Genomic DNA, 14651 nt, shown 5'->3' with positions numbered 1-14651 from the left:
AGTTCTCCTTGGAACCCCACACAAGACCAACACATTCAATACCGGAGATCGCCGGTACTGGCAGAGCTCTGAAAGAGCAACCCTCCCGGATTAACAATGCTACTCCTCCCCCCCGACCCACAGTCCGTGATTGGTGGAGGACGGAAAAACCTAAGGGTGCTATCTCACGTAGGGAGACTACTTCACCTTCCCGCACCCAGGTCTCCGTCACGCAAGCCAGGTCAACCCCCAGCGAGACAAAGAAGTCACGCATGGTGGCGGTTTTATTGCCAATGGACCTGGCATTGCACAGCACCAATGACGGAGGTGGATAATCCCTGCTCACCCTACCCTCGTCCTTCGGGATGGGGCGTAGATTGGAAGGGGTTCGAGCATTATTGCATCTCAAAGCCCTTCGCCCGTAGTGATATCTAGCCCCACCGCCATACCTCCCTAGCCCTTCATGTAACATTACCAAATATTAACAAGGGCAGGTGGAACATGTGAGGACAGTCCACTGTTTTTAGCATCAGCCAGAACATGTAGTTCCACAATAGAGGCAGATGAAAGGCTTTTTCAGAGTTACTGGTGGGATGGCAAAGGCACTATTGCCACGGCATGTGGCACACTCATCCCACTGTCTTCTCCATTTGCACTTTTCTCATATTTTCTGGGTGCATCTCAAACATGCACCAGGTCTGTTGGGTCAGAGAAAACACCTGGGCAAAACCAGCGAGGGTGACAGAGTCTCTTTTACACCTCCAAGTGGTCCACCCCCCCCCAAAAAAACCTATTGTCTCCAGCTGCAAAAGTTGAAATGCTGAAAGGAAACACTAAAGTATATTGCATTTGGAGCTGGAAGGATTTAATGAGTTCAAATGCTATGAGGTGAGATGGGATAATTACCTCAGGGGGGGGGAAATATAGTGGGAGAAGGTACAGAATTGGCCCACTGAGCTCCCTGCTGTGCTCATTTGTACTGCAAGCACCACTGAATTGCTTTCCTTAGGGGCGAAGGGCACACTTCACGCAAATGTGTGCTTTGGCAGACTTTTTGTTTGTTCATGAAAAAAAAGCATCTTTGGGATGTTGCAGTCGAGAGCTGAGAGTGGGTGCTTAATTCTTTGCTTGCCTGCCTGCCTACCATTTTCCCACACCGAAATGGCTCCTCCAAGCTGATTTCCCCCTGTAGGATTCCAGATGCACGTTTTGTTTCTGGAGCTTTGCGTCAATGTGAAGAGGGTAGGTGGCTGGGGGAAGCAGCTGGGTTGATGTGATTTTGAGCTGAAAATTGCCAGATAGGGAAAGAGTTCATCACTCTTTTCCCTTCTCCCTTTTCTGCTTAGAACTGCAGGCTGCAAAACACTGCTTTTCTTTGTTGTGTGTACATTGCCCCTTAAAGGTAAAGGACCCCTGACAGTTAAGTCCAGTCGCGAACGACTCTGGGGTTGCGGTGCTCATTTCGCTTTACTGGCCAAGGGAGCCGGCTTTTGTCCGCAGACAGGTGTTCTAGGTCATGTGGCCAGCATGACTAAGCCGCTTCCGGCAAAACCAGAGCAGTGCACTGAAATGCCGTTTACCTTCCCGCCGGAGTGGTACTTATTTACCTACTTGCACTTTGACGTGCTTTCGAACTGCTAGGTTGGCAGGAGCTGGGGCAGAGCAACGGGAGCTCACCCCGTCGTGGGGATATGAACTGCCGACCTTCTGATCGGCAATCCCTAGGCTTAGTGGTTTAGACCACAGCGCCACCCGCATCCCTACATTACCCCTTACTAAATGTTTAAAAGGTGATCTAGGGCCTATACATACTGGAACTTACTTGGATTTGAAGCAGCTTCTAAATTAATTAGGTTATGTTATTACTATTACTATTACTATTACTATTACTATTACTATACCCCACCCATTCGGCTGGGTTGCCCCAGCCACTCTGGGCAGTTTCCAGCACAGATAAAAACATAATATAGCATCAAACATTAAAAAAAAAACTTCCAAATACAGGGCTGCCTTCAGATATCTTCTAAAAGTTGTGTAGTTCTTTATCTCCTTGACCAAAATTTGAGTGTGGACAATGAAAACGAAGGCATCTTATTCCATTACAATATCAAACAAATTGAGAGTGTACTCCTTTAATTTTTAAAACAAATGTGCACACCTTTCTTTGAGGGATGGGAAACCCACTATGGCAAGAGGCATCATGACATGGGCCATCCCTTTATGATAGTGCTATGTGGGAAGCTGCACTGTGTGGAAGCTGCCAACTCTTCAAGTCACCCTTAAAAAACAAAAAACAAAAAACCCACCCTTTACAAAATTGCTGTGGCCAAATCCGAAGTAGAATTAAAAGCTCAAATTATTAAAAACTGACGCATCCAAGTCGGACTCTGCTGTGAAGCCCAAAGCGTTTTTTTTTTTTTAAGGACCTCCAAGTCCCTACCCCTTTGTCCATTTTAGAAACATGAGCAGCACTAGCTCTCTCAAGTTCCTTACAGGACGTATTCCCAACTTTACCCGGAGATAACAGGTATTGCACCTTTCACCTTCTGCATGCCAAGCACATGCTCTGCCACTGAGCTATGGCCCTTCCACAGGAACTGAGCAAGAGAAGGGCCAGAGAGAGGAGTGGTGAGAGTGGTCTCATTTAGAGAAGTCTGACTAAGGACATCTTATTCAAGCCCCGCCTCTGCAAATCCAGAGTTGGCCCTGTTCCTGCAGGATATAACAGCATAAAGGGGTGTGTATTAATCCTCTTACCTGTAGAGATGATTTTTTATCAGTCATTCCTTTGACAAAAGTTAAAGCTTCGGGAGTCGCAGATCGGATGTTGTCTACTCTTCCTTCTTCAAACCGCCGTATGGAAGCGCTTTCATAGGTGGGAACAAGTCTCCCGTATAATCTACAGGCACAGTGAAATACATATAATGATTTTAGTGGGGGGTGACGGTATGAAATAAAAATAGGCTGTCCGGGTTTTCGTTTTGCAGCCTTTGATTTTTATTTGGCATAATATTTCATGTTTATGCTAATAGAGTTCTAGATGAAGGCCAGACATGGCATCCCCCTTTTAAATGACAAGATTGATGCACATACAGCTGAATTCATTTTGGTTAATGCGGTACTAGCCAAGAAATCCTTTATGTCTGACGACAGGGGTAGTAAAGCCGTTTGCTTGCTGTAAGCTCAAGGAATATGTCATTTGTGCTACATAATGAAATCACGGCATGATTCATCATTGGCTTGTGGGATGGCAACTCTTTTTATTTCCATTCAATAGAGGGGGAAAACAACACCATACTGTTCTGTGATTAAAGGGAGACATGGAAGAGCAGCGATTCCTATGCTATGTACCAGGGCATGAGACTGGTACAGTGGTTCCTTGGTTCCCGAATGGCTTGGCTCCGAACAAATCGGCTCCCAAACGCCGCAAACCTGCAAGTAAGTGTTCCGGTTTGTGAACGTCCATTTCGGTCGTCGGCATTGTTTTCGGGGCCAATCAGCCAATCAGAAGCCGTGCCTTGGTTTGCAAACATTTTTGAAGTCAAACAGACTTTCAGAACGGGTTGAATTTGGGAACCAAGGACATCTTGGTCCTGTATGCTATAAGAGGGCCTGATGCGTGCTTTGAAAATTTAAGGCACCATAGATGAGATGCATCCACCATTTTATGTCCATTGAAATGGAGAGGCCTAGATGTGTTGATCTTTCCACTCTCTGCCAAAATAGGGGTACCAGTAGTTTCAAAAGTGCCAGAAATTTACTCCTGATTGTGGGAAGGCCACAATCAGCAAGCGAGAAGCAGGAGCAGACTTTGGTCTTTCAAATTTCAGCGGTGTGCTGTGTGAGGCCAAAAGTCAGCACCTCCCTGCCTCTCACCTTATATTCTTCTCAATTCACTACATCATAGTTGGGATGCTCTGAGGTGCCCCTAGGCCCAGGCCCCTGGGCGCAACAGGTCACGTTGCCCTAAATCTACCTCAGTCCTGCAGAACCTGATTGTGCCCACTTCACTCGTCCTCCATAGTGCTCCGACAAATCACTTGCTTAGAAAGACATGCAAAAACCAGAGATCAAAGGTTGTAGTTGTTGTTGTTTTGCTTTAAACCATGGTGATAAGTCAAAGTTTGTTCTTGGCTTATTTACTGATCCTAGCTTGTATAAGTGAAACAAACCATTATCCCTAATTTGGACATGACACTAAGAGATTGTAGTTGGTTTCTCCCTAGCACTAGTGGGAAGGAGCAAAACAGCCCAGTTTGGCATACTGACAGTAAACCATTAACTATGGTTTACTATAGTGTGTGAACTAGGATGGTATATTTTTCAGGAGTTAATGTAACAATGGAAAGTATGAATGCGACAAACTGAAAACATGTGCATAGGCACAGATCGCACTGCCTGCAAATCCCAGCTGAGCACAAACTCCATGTACGAGAACATAAATTGGAGGTTCCATCATAGCTTATATTCATGAGCAATTGGTCTACCGGTGGCTGTGTCTAATCTCTTTTAAAAGCCATCTAAATGGGTGGCTGTCACCATAGCTTGCGAGACTGAATTCCATAATCCAGCTGTGTGTTGGGTGAAGATGTGCTTGTTGCAATGGGTTGTGTGAAATGGCCTTAAAGCTAAAGCATGTTATCGCTAGACATTCTAGCTGCAGTCCTCACATCTGTATTTCCTCCGCTGTGAGGTCCTCCGGGTTGTGGTTGACAGATGGCACTTGGTCGAGGCAACGTTGGTCCTTAGCTTATAGTGGAGGACACATCGAACCAATTTATAGGCACAACTATCTTTCCTCCTCACAGTCTATTGCACAGAGATAGGATATCGCGTTGCTATTGTGGCATTGAGGCTTGCAGTTGAAGGAATGTGCTGCCCTACCAAGGCTAGAATGAGGCCAGGGCATGCTTTGTTCAACTGGGTGGAAAAGCCTGCAGTTTCACGTTAAGATCCCATGCTGAAAAGCAACACAGAGAAGGCTCCATGGGAATGTGTATGTTGCTCCCCACCCCAGTCTTTAGATTAATTTACTAAAGAGAATTTCAAAGCCATTTATCTACACTGAAAGCAAACCTGGCTGGGTCACAGAGCAGCAGCTAAAGCACCTTAATTTTGTAGAATGCCCTTTGTTCACCTCCATCTTCACATGCCCCTTTTTCTTTAACGCTATGCTGATAAATGTTTGCTGTCTAGCAAAGCTGTTTCCCCCCTTCTTTTTTTACATGGCTCCAGGGCGTCTCATTTAATTTCCCAGTTAAATTCATGATGCTTTAAGCAGGGAATGTTTGCTACTCTTCAGATTCTAATGGCAACAAGGATAATCTGCATCTATATACTCTGATTTGTCTGCTAATTAGGGCCTATTACTCTTCTGCTTGTTCACTGCAGAGCGGGCTTATGACTGACAGAGTGGGCTTTGTTTCCTTGCTGGCTAGGAGGCTGGAAGTGGTTGGACAGCTACCTATTGGTATGACCATTTCACTTTGGTAAAATGGCACCCTGAGTGAGGACAAAAATCCCCCCCCTCTTATTTCACAATAATTCTTTCTGGTAAAGTTGCTTGGATCTTCTCAGTAGGCACCTATATAAATATAGGCTGTGTTGTTGTTGTTGTTGTTGTTGTTGTTGTTGTTGTTGTTGTTGTTTTGTGCCCCCCTTGGCTTCACTCCCTGTGCAGGGGAAGCAGGCAGAGGGCCTTCTTGGTAGTGGCGCCCGCCCTGTGGAACGCCCTCTCATCAGATGTCAAGGAAATAAACAACTATCTGACTTTTAGAAGACATCTGCAGGCAGCCCTGTTTCGGGTAGTTTTTTAATGTTTGATCTTTTATCGTGTTTTTAATATTCTGTTGGGAGCTGCCCAGAGTGGCTGGGGAAACCAGGCCAGATGGGTGGGGTATGTATAAATAAATAAAATAAAATAAAATAAAATAAAATAAAATAAACAAACTATTTATTTATTTATTATATGCACTTTCCTAAATCCAGCACTGCTGTTAGCAACAGCCAAGGAAGTGGATCAGAGGCAGGGAAATGCACCATGTAATGACGTTAGGCCAAGGCCTAGGAGGTTGTACTACAGTTTATGCAGGGGAGGAAGGAAATGCCACACAGGGCTGCCCTTTTCAGAGGGGCGTGAGGTTGGTTTGATTGGGCAGCAGGCAGGTGGGAGTTGGGAACTGATCTGCACACTGGAAGCAGAATGACCAAAGACAGGTGTAGCAAAAGCTGGCCAAGGGGAGGGAGGATCATTTGTTCAGTTATCCTATCTGTTTGTTTGTTTGCATCATGTGCATTGATATACCTCCCCCTTTCAACCAATTGGTTCCCAAGGTGGTGTGGAATAAGATTAATAGCGATCAAAACAATAGAAGCATCTGATGAGAGATGAACTTGGACCAAGTGCAAGAAGCAGGAAGAGGAAGAGGAGGTAGACCTTCTGCTTGCATTTCCTGCTTGCATTTTCTAGCCATCATAGTTAGACCCAGCATTTAACACCCAGGATGGCCAGGTTCAAACACCACAGCACCAAGATGCTTCTCTAACACAACCTCTAATCTGTCATTCTACTTGGTGCTCCAAAGATGAGCAAGGATGAATTATAATGTTCTCTCTGGACAGACTGTGTGTCTCCACTGGTGATCTCAAGGCTTCCTGGATGTCAGGATTGACCCAGATGTCAGATTGGGAGGGCAGGGAGAGAGAGACAAATATTAGCTCTCTTATTTTGTGCTCTGTGTCCCAAAATGCTGGAGGCAGCATAACCTTGGCCTTCCTGAATATCTGACATAAACAGAAGAAGAAGAAGAGTTTGGATTTGATATCCCACTTTTCACTACCCGAAGGAGTCTCAAAGCGGCTAACATTCTCCTTTCCCTTCCTCCCCCACAACAAACACTCTGTGAGGTGAGTGGGGCTGAGAGACTTCAGAGAAGTGTGACTAGCCCAAGGTCACCCAGCAGCTGCATGTGGAGGAGCGGAGACGCGAACCCGGTTCCCCACATAACGAGTCTACCGCTCTTAACCACTACAACAGATATTCATCTCAGTGCCAACCTAGATTATATGTTTCTGTGAAGAATGTCTTTAAGTATAAACTGTAGGTGTGAATCCCCATTCCCCGCCAATCCAGATTTAGATCCTGATGGAAGACCCCCACAATAGTCTTGATCTGGATTGGGTCCTGCATGTCTGCTATTTGCATGAAGAAGGAAGCTCCCATTGCCACCAGTGGAAGCTTTCCTCCTGATGCAAATGGCTGGTGAAGGGTTCCTGATGTAGACTGGAAACAAGGGAGACAAAGGGTTAAATAAGTGTACCCACTTCCAGCGTCCCACTGTCCCAGTCTTGATTATTTCGCCCAAACCTGCAATTTATACTTACATAACCATTCACACAGTTAATAGTGTGAACAATTTCTAGCTTGACTCTCACTCTCCTAAAGGTGAGCAAAAAGGTGGGGTCCCTGGGTCATGAGAAAAGGCTCTGATATTTTGCTCATTCTTGCCTGGGGGTCTCCCAGAGCACAATCTGTCATCAGCTATTGAATTTCAAGCTTCAAATAAGAGCTGATAGCTGGTTTATTGATTTTATTATGTGAACTGCTCTGAGACCTCTGGGTATAGGGTGTTATAGAAATTCAATCTACAATAAATAATAAAAATAATTCCATACCTGTAAAATGCCAGCTGTAGTGCCACTTGGATGTAGGCATCTGGGCTCATCTTCTGTTTCTTGATAAACTCTTTTCCGTAGTTTTCAAATTTATAAGCAATAAAATCTAGATTTTTCACCATCCTAGAAAACGATGAAAAACTCCAGAGGTGAGAACAGGAAAGTTATTGCGTAATTAATTTATTTCAGTCTATTTTTGTTTCTCCTGTTGTACGCCCCAAAGCAATTAGCCAGGTGATCTTGGGATCAGGGCCATTGTGTCAAACTCCTTGCATTATATATCTTGTTGAGAGCTGTGCTATAAAAGCAATGTGATCATATGGCGTGTTGGAAAATGCAATGCAAGAGAAAAAAGGCTTTGTAGGGGCAGAAGGGAACATGCAAAGAACTAATACTTCAATTCAAATTGTCTACTCAAATGAGTTGTTTGCTGTCACTCTTGCCTATACATTCCCCCCCCCTACTCTGTATGTCTTGACTTATTCATTTGCTTGCTTAGGGTGCACCATGTATACAAATAGAGGTTGCTCTTTGCATTTTATGCAAAGGCTAAATGCTGTATCCAATTTACTTCCTGTCATGTTTGCAGTCATTTATTATGTGACAGAAACATACCGTTAATAATAAGTATTACATTGCCATGGCAAATGTGGAGGCACAATCTTGTGTGACGCTTAGCCCTCATAGTTTGCTTTTGTTCTGTTATTCCTCTCCAACCCCTGTTATACTAAAGATGAGATATCATTATGGTGTGATTAAAACCCTTATCAGTGCAAATTTCTAGGGTTTGCCACAGCACATACCCTGAATTTGGTTCCCCTGGAATGAGGCCAACTGGTGTTTTGTGGTATGTCGGATATTTTTGCATATATACAGGTTTTGCCGGTGAAATTTTTTCCTCCCTTGTTCTCTTGTAACAGCAATGGTGCCCACCTGAGAGATGTCGAAACTGAGTTCCAGCAAACTGAAAAAATGTCTTGGATTTACCATATTGGAGAGTCACATCTTAAGATACTTCTTCAGAGCTGCCAGCAAGTCCTACAGCTCTGACCTTTTCCTCAGATCACCTCAGTCAGAACCTGCGGCTCCTGCACAAACAGCTTGTTGACATCAACCCACAAAGCAAGGGGGAAGGCGGAAGAAAGACATTCCCCTTTCCCAAAGAAGGCTCCACCCATAGGAGCCAACTCTTAGGGCTGAGGTCCTTTAGACCCACCCAATAAAATATTTGAGGGGGCCAGGCCAAAGTTGATGGGTATTCCCATTTCAAATGGGGTGTGTGCACCACATCATGTGATCGATTATGTGGGGCGCGGCTTACCAGTGCCCTCCCAATATTTTATTCAAGTTATCACCTCTGGCTCCACCCATCTCCTTAGTTATGCATTGGACAACCATTTAGGCCCATTGGTGCCAATTATCCTAACGGAAGGGATTCTGCCAGGCTGAACGCATATTGGTGATCCATTCTAGCACTCTCTGACAATAAAAAGAGTCATGGAGATTATTCAGACTCCTACCATCTCATTGCAATGCATTTGTCCTCTAGAAACGTGTCCATAACTTTCCCCCCAAGGGGGCAGACAACAGCTTTAGTGAAAGAAAGGGGGATGTTCATTGGGAAAATGGCAGAGAAGAAGAGTTAAAGCGCTTTTCCTCAGCCACAATCTCTCTCTGTGGCTGATATGGGTCAAAGCAGAAAGAAATAGGCAATTCAGTCAATGAATATCTAACTTTACTGATTACAATCAGCTCCCACTCAGCAGTTAATCAATCTGAAAGTCAATAAGAGCTTGCAGCCCTAATAACTTAATTTGAAACCACTATGATCTATAGCTGATCTTTGCTCAGCTTTTACTGTTTTTATTCATTGATTATATTATTAAGGAAAGACAAACACATTAAAATAACCGCCCATACACACACAAGTTGAAAATCTAATGAAACTATGGTACCTTTGAAGTTTTTCTGCTGATGATGCCAAATGTCCCTGAATTTCTGGAGAACATTTCCACCTTAGTCTCCTTGGAGCAGGAAGTTCACTCACTGAATCTGCTCTGACCAATTTCTTTGCACCTTCTTTCCTGATTTTTTAAAATGACAGAATGCCATTAAATTTGCTGTTACACGCTGTAGAACTCAAAAATACTCCAGTGACATTGGAGAAGAGAAGGAAGTACAGTAATAGCTTACAGGCCCATCACAGGCAACTTACATGTGTCTGAGCAAATGTTCAATGCACTGTACCAGGACGATCCCATCGAAAGGAGAATGTTCGCACACTGTTCCACAAACTCCATCTCTTCCCACAACAAACTGAGCAGGGGGATATATGCAGACAGAAACAGCAAGTGAATCCTACCGCCTCTTTTATTGAGTTGTATATTTTAAACTTCTAGAAAACTTCTTAAAACTTCAGTTTTTTTGGGGGGGGGGAATCCTGAAGCAGTTTAAATCCTGCAGGTGCATTCCCATACCCTCCAACATGCTGCAGCGGGGAAACCAGGATGCCCAGCTTCCAGGGCCGTGCTCCTGCGTGAGTCACATGACCCATGCAAGGACATGGCTCAGAAAGACAGATGTTTTTCAGGGCCACAATCTTGCACGTTTTTGGGTGCTGTGCTCTTGCACAAGAGCATGGCCCCCCCAAATGGGATTCCCTGATTTAATTGGGGCAGTGAGGGGTATGCATTCCCACATGCAAAAACATGGACAGTCACTGGATCAGGCTGCAAGCATTATTTGCTTGCATTGTTCCATTATTTAAGAAAGTGCATGTTTGACAGATTCAGCTTTAAGTGTGAATTGACCTAGATTTCTCACCATCCCTGTGGCTGGGCATGTGCATGGCTGCAGGTTTTGGAGGGTCTTTGAGTAATGGGCCTCTCTTCTTCAGGGAGCTTAACTCCTCACTGCAGCAGGTCTAGGGACTTACCAGTGTACCACCACCAACAACAACAACAGGGTATACACATTTATGAGGGTGAGGAATAAATGTGATTCTGTTCACATTTAAAAACAAGCCTCCCTAATCCACACTTTCTGAATGAACCAAAAACACAGAAATTCAAAATTCACACTTCTCTGAATTTTGCAGTGTATTTCCCCCCACATGCCCCAGTCAAGCAATGCCTACAAAATGCACGTGCTGAGGCAATGCGTGCAAAAAAATGCATTTGCTAGCGAAAAGAATACACAACAATGCATTCTTTAAAGGATATTGCTTTGCAAAAATGTGTGTGTGTGTGTGTTAGGCAAAATTGCACACAAAAAGTATATTAGGAGAAATGTTGATTTCTCATAAGGACTTTGGGTGGGGAGGGGATTTCGGAAACTGATGTGGAAATGTATAGAACAGAACTTGACTGGGAAACTGAAATTGACAGATATGCCCATCTCTAGGCCCTTTGCAGAAGCCTGGGGGTGCTGAGACTTGATGCTGGTTCCTCCCCATTTTTCCACGCAGATGCAAGTTCACCTCTCACTATCTGCTGTGTTGGGCTCCTAGTCTTGCATGCCTGTATCTGGAGTGGAGTCAAAGGCCACAACCCCACAAAGTATTTGGTTGCAGGATGACATTTCCAATATAATTACTGAACCGCTTGCAAGCAGCAAAGGTCCTGATAGGCTGCACAGAGGTATCCAAGAAAACTAACCGTGTATAGAAAGGTCATGTTTTGTTTTTTTTAACCAGTAATGTGTGTTAACCCAAGCGAATTACAACAGCAGATATGCTCTACCAGATATTAATATAACATACAATAATGCAAGATTGGGGAAAACTAGATCCCTCACCCTCCCATGATGGATTCTTTAGCTTAACATTTTCCATTTGACTTAACTGGAAATGAATACAGCTATTTCTGCCTGTTACGCACTGTAGGCCAATTAGACTCACTCTCACGAGTGTGGAGGAAATTATACGCTGGGAAGCAAATTATATATAGAGGTAGGGGACGTTATGCCACCCCATGTGGAGTTTGAGAAACACATATGAAGATAGTGCTTGCTTAATGGGAAACCTGAGTGAGGTAGATCTGCTCCTCAGGTCTAGAGGTCAGGGGTTGACTATGTGAGGCTGTGATGAAGAGAGCAGGCCAGTGTAATGTGTTGGTTAGACTGGCATGGTTTTGGCTAGGGACTAGTGATTAGCTAAGCAAACCTCAGGGTCAGGGTACATAAAGTTCCAGGTAATCTTCTGTCTACGTAAAAAGGAAAAGGTAAAGGACCCCTGGATGGTTAAGTCCAGTCAAAGGCGACTATGACTAACTAGGCACCATGTGTCTTCAATCTGGGACAGCAGCTCTGGTAGTATAAGGAAGGTTCTCCTTCTTGATTCAGTTACAAATGACATAGTACATGCAATTACAGGTAGGGATGGATGGATCGGTCAGTTTTGGTTCCTCTCTCATTTTGCTAAGTTCTCCCCATTTCCAAATCAGTTAGCAATTTTAACATACAGTGGTGCCCCGCTAGACGAAAATAATTCGTTCTGCGAAAATTTTCGTCTAGCGGGATTTTCGTCTAGAGAAGCGGCAATGACAGCCGCGCTTTCGCTAGACGAAAAAAAAAAGACGAAAAATTTTCGTCTTGCGAGGCAGCCCCATAGACAAATTCATCTTGCGGGGCAGCCTTCCGCTAGACGAATGCCTTTGTCTAGCGAGTTTTCCATCTTGCGAGGCATTCGTCTAGCGGGGCACCACTGTACTTTCTATCTCACCTTTTCTCCAAAGAGCTCAAGATAGTGTACATGGTTTTCTCCCTTCCCAATTCATAATCTCATCAATCTTGTAAAGTAAGTTAGGCCCAAGATCACCCAGTGAGTTGCATAGCTGAGTGGAGATTTGAACTCTGCTCTCCCAGGTCCTAGTCTAACACACTAACCACTATAGTAATTGCATTTTAAAAATGCACGCATTGTCTTGTGCATTTCACGTTTTTGCAATGAATATCTGCCTGTCTATAAGCAATCTCCCCTCCTAGACTGCATTTTTGGTGCATCATTTTTGTGACCATTTTTGTGCACATTACCTGCCAAAATATGTTTTGTTATATGTAGTTTTGGGGTTGAAAAATTCAGAGAAGTGCAAATTTCAGAGGGTAGCTGCATCCTGGTTCATGTTTGGGAAGTACATATTAGGAGGGCTTGCATTAAAATGCTATAACCCTTCCATGTTGACCAGCCTTTGACATGAGAACTCACATCCACCAATAGCAACTTCTTACCTGCATAGGCTTATCATACCAACGATTGGCACCATTTTTACTGTAGCCTCCTCCATGTAGAAGCTGCAAGGCCATGTTGGTATCTGTGGGTTCCTCCCCACTTGGACTATCAAGGCATACTAAGCAGATGCTTCGTTCGATCATATCAAGAGAGTCTCTGTTTGTAGAATCTGAGGAGGGAAACAATTGGCTTGGTGCAATGAATTACTGTCGGTTCTTCCTGCCAAGACATGCCTCTTCTGCAGTGTGCCACGGAGAGTTCCAAAATTGTATTTTGCTCTTTGAAAAATAAGCTTAAACCTTTACAAAGGGTGTGTGTTTGTATGTATGATATGATGAAGTATGAGCTTGGTAATGTAGGAATACTTTTTCACACAGCATATGGTTAAACTATGGAACTTGGATGCCTTTAAAAGAGGATTGGACAAATTTGTGGAGATTACGGCTATCAATGGTTTTGAGCCATGATGGGTCATCCTCCATGATTTTCTTTTTCTCCAGTGTCTCATTTTTCCTAATGTTTCCTCATCTGTTTGCTTTAAAAAAAAGTCATGAAAGTTCACCAGCATTTTACTGTGAATTTCTCCTAATAAACAGTTCTCTATGCAATTTTGCTTACCATACACACTTTTGTGCAAAACAATTTCCCCTACTATAATGTATTTTTGGTATGTTCCTTTCAATAATATATGCATTTAAACGCACCCTTTACCCTAGAATATGCATTTATTTATTTTTGCTCATTATTTGGCTGGAGGACTGCATTGCAAAATTCAGAAAAGTGCAAATGTCAAAGGATGGTTGTGTTTGAGTGGGTGCAGAGTTTTGGAAAGTGCAAATTAGGTAAGTTTGCCTTTAGATGGAATTGATTCAAATTTCTCACTCATCTCTATTCTGTGCTGTGCTATTTTAGGTTACAGGTGTAGACACACCAGATTAAATGTTCTTCAATGCCAAAAATAAAAACTCTGCATGGGGGGGGGGCATCAGGCATGCCATGAGAAAGACTTGGCTAGAATCCTCTTCTCTGACATCTAGTTTTGTATGTGTAAGATGTAATGGAGAAGCATTCTGCTATGTGGTCCTTTCACCTGCAGTTTAAAGTGGCACAGCAGAGAAACAGTTTTGCCACCTTGTTTGCTGTTTATGAGAAGCTGGTCTCTGTCCCATCTAGAGACATGATGAGCAGAGAAGATGGGGTGAACAGGGTGAATGAGAAGAGAGGCAGTTTAGTTGCCACTTGCTAACCTTCAACAAGGATTGTCCTGGCTTCAGCCCACTCTGTTCTTCCATCAGATGTCAGGAGACCAATTGGAGGCAGCCTCTCTTCTTCATTCTCTGACATTTTGGCTATCTTCCGCAACTGAGTAAACAGATCCCCCTCACTGAGACGTCGAAAATTAATGACAACGTCCAAAACAAAAAACTGGAGAGAGAGGGGGGAGCAGTTAAAAAGACAGGGCAAAGCAATAGAGGGAACACATAATTTTAGTAAAAACGATCCTGCGTGTTTCAAAATGACTTTGAGCCAGGGTACTTAGCAGGGTCCACCGACAAAGCTTTATCCCTTTCCTTCTCAACCTCCCCACATCAAAAAACTACACCTTGTTCATGGGAAGATAGTATGTCAAGGCGAAGACTACTCTGCATGGGTAAATGTCCTGGAATTTATCATTCCAGAATATAATAAGTAAAGACCATCTTTCTAAAAATCTATCACTTCATTCATTACTTGCTCTTCTGCCTTGTATCGTTTTGGTCATTAGTACCCT

The 14651-nt window shown here is 43.7% G+C and overlaps 1 protein-coding gene across 1 annotated transcript in view; it reads right to left on the bottom strand.

Annotated features, from left to right (window-relative positions):
- The window catches only part of CHAT (choline O-acetyltransferase), a 36479-nt gene that overhangs the window by 12641 nt on the left and 9187 nt on the right, over positions 1–14651 (bottom strand). The window contains exons 6-11 of the mRNA XM_033148783.1: positions 14128–14305; positions 12880–13049; positions 9869–9969; positions 9609–9737; positions 7654–7776; positions 2737–2878 (exon numbers count right to left, since the gene is read on the bottom strand). Coding sequence (XP_033004674.1) covers positions 2737–2878; positions 7654–7776; positions 9609–9737; positions 9869–9969; positions 12880–13049; positions 14128–14305 — 843 coding nt within the window. The remainder of the gene's footprint in view (positions 1–2736; positions 2879–7653; positions 7777–9608; positions 9738–9868; positions 9970–12879; positions 13050–14127; positions 14306–14651) is intronic.

The sequence above is a fragment of the Lacerta agilis genome, chromosome 5, assembly GCF_009819535.1.
Source record: "Lacerta agilis isolate rLacAgi1 chromosome 5, rLacAgi1.pri, whole genome shotgun sequence".
NCBI lineage: Eukaryota > Metazoa > Chordata > Lepidosauria > Squamata > Lacertidae > Lacerta > Lacerta agilis.
The sequence above is the reverse complement of the archived record's forward strand: the minus strand, read 5'-3'. Positions and strand labels throughout refer to the sequence as shown.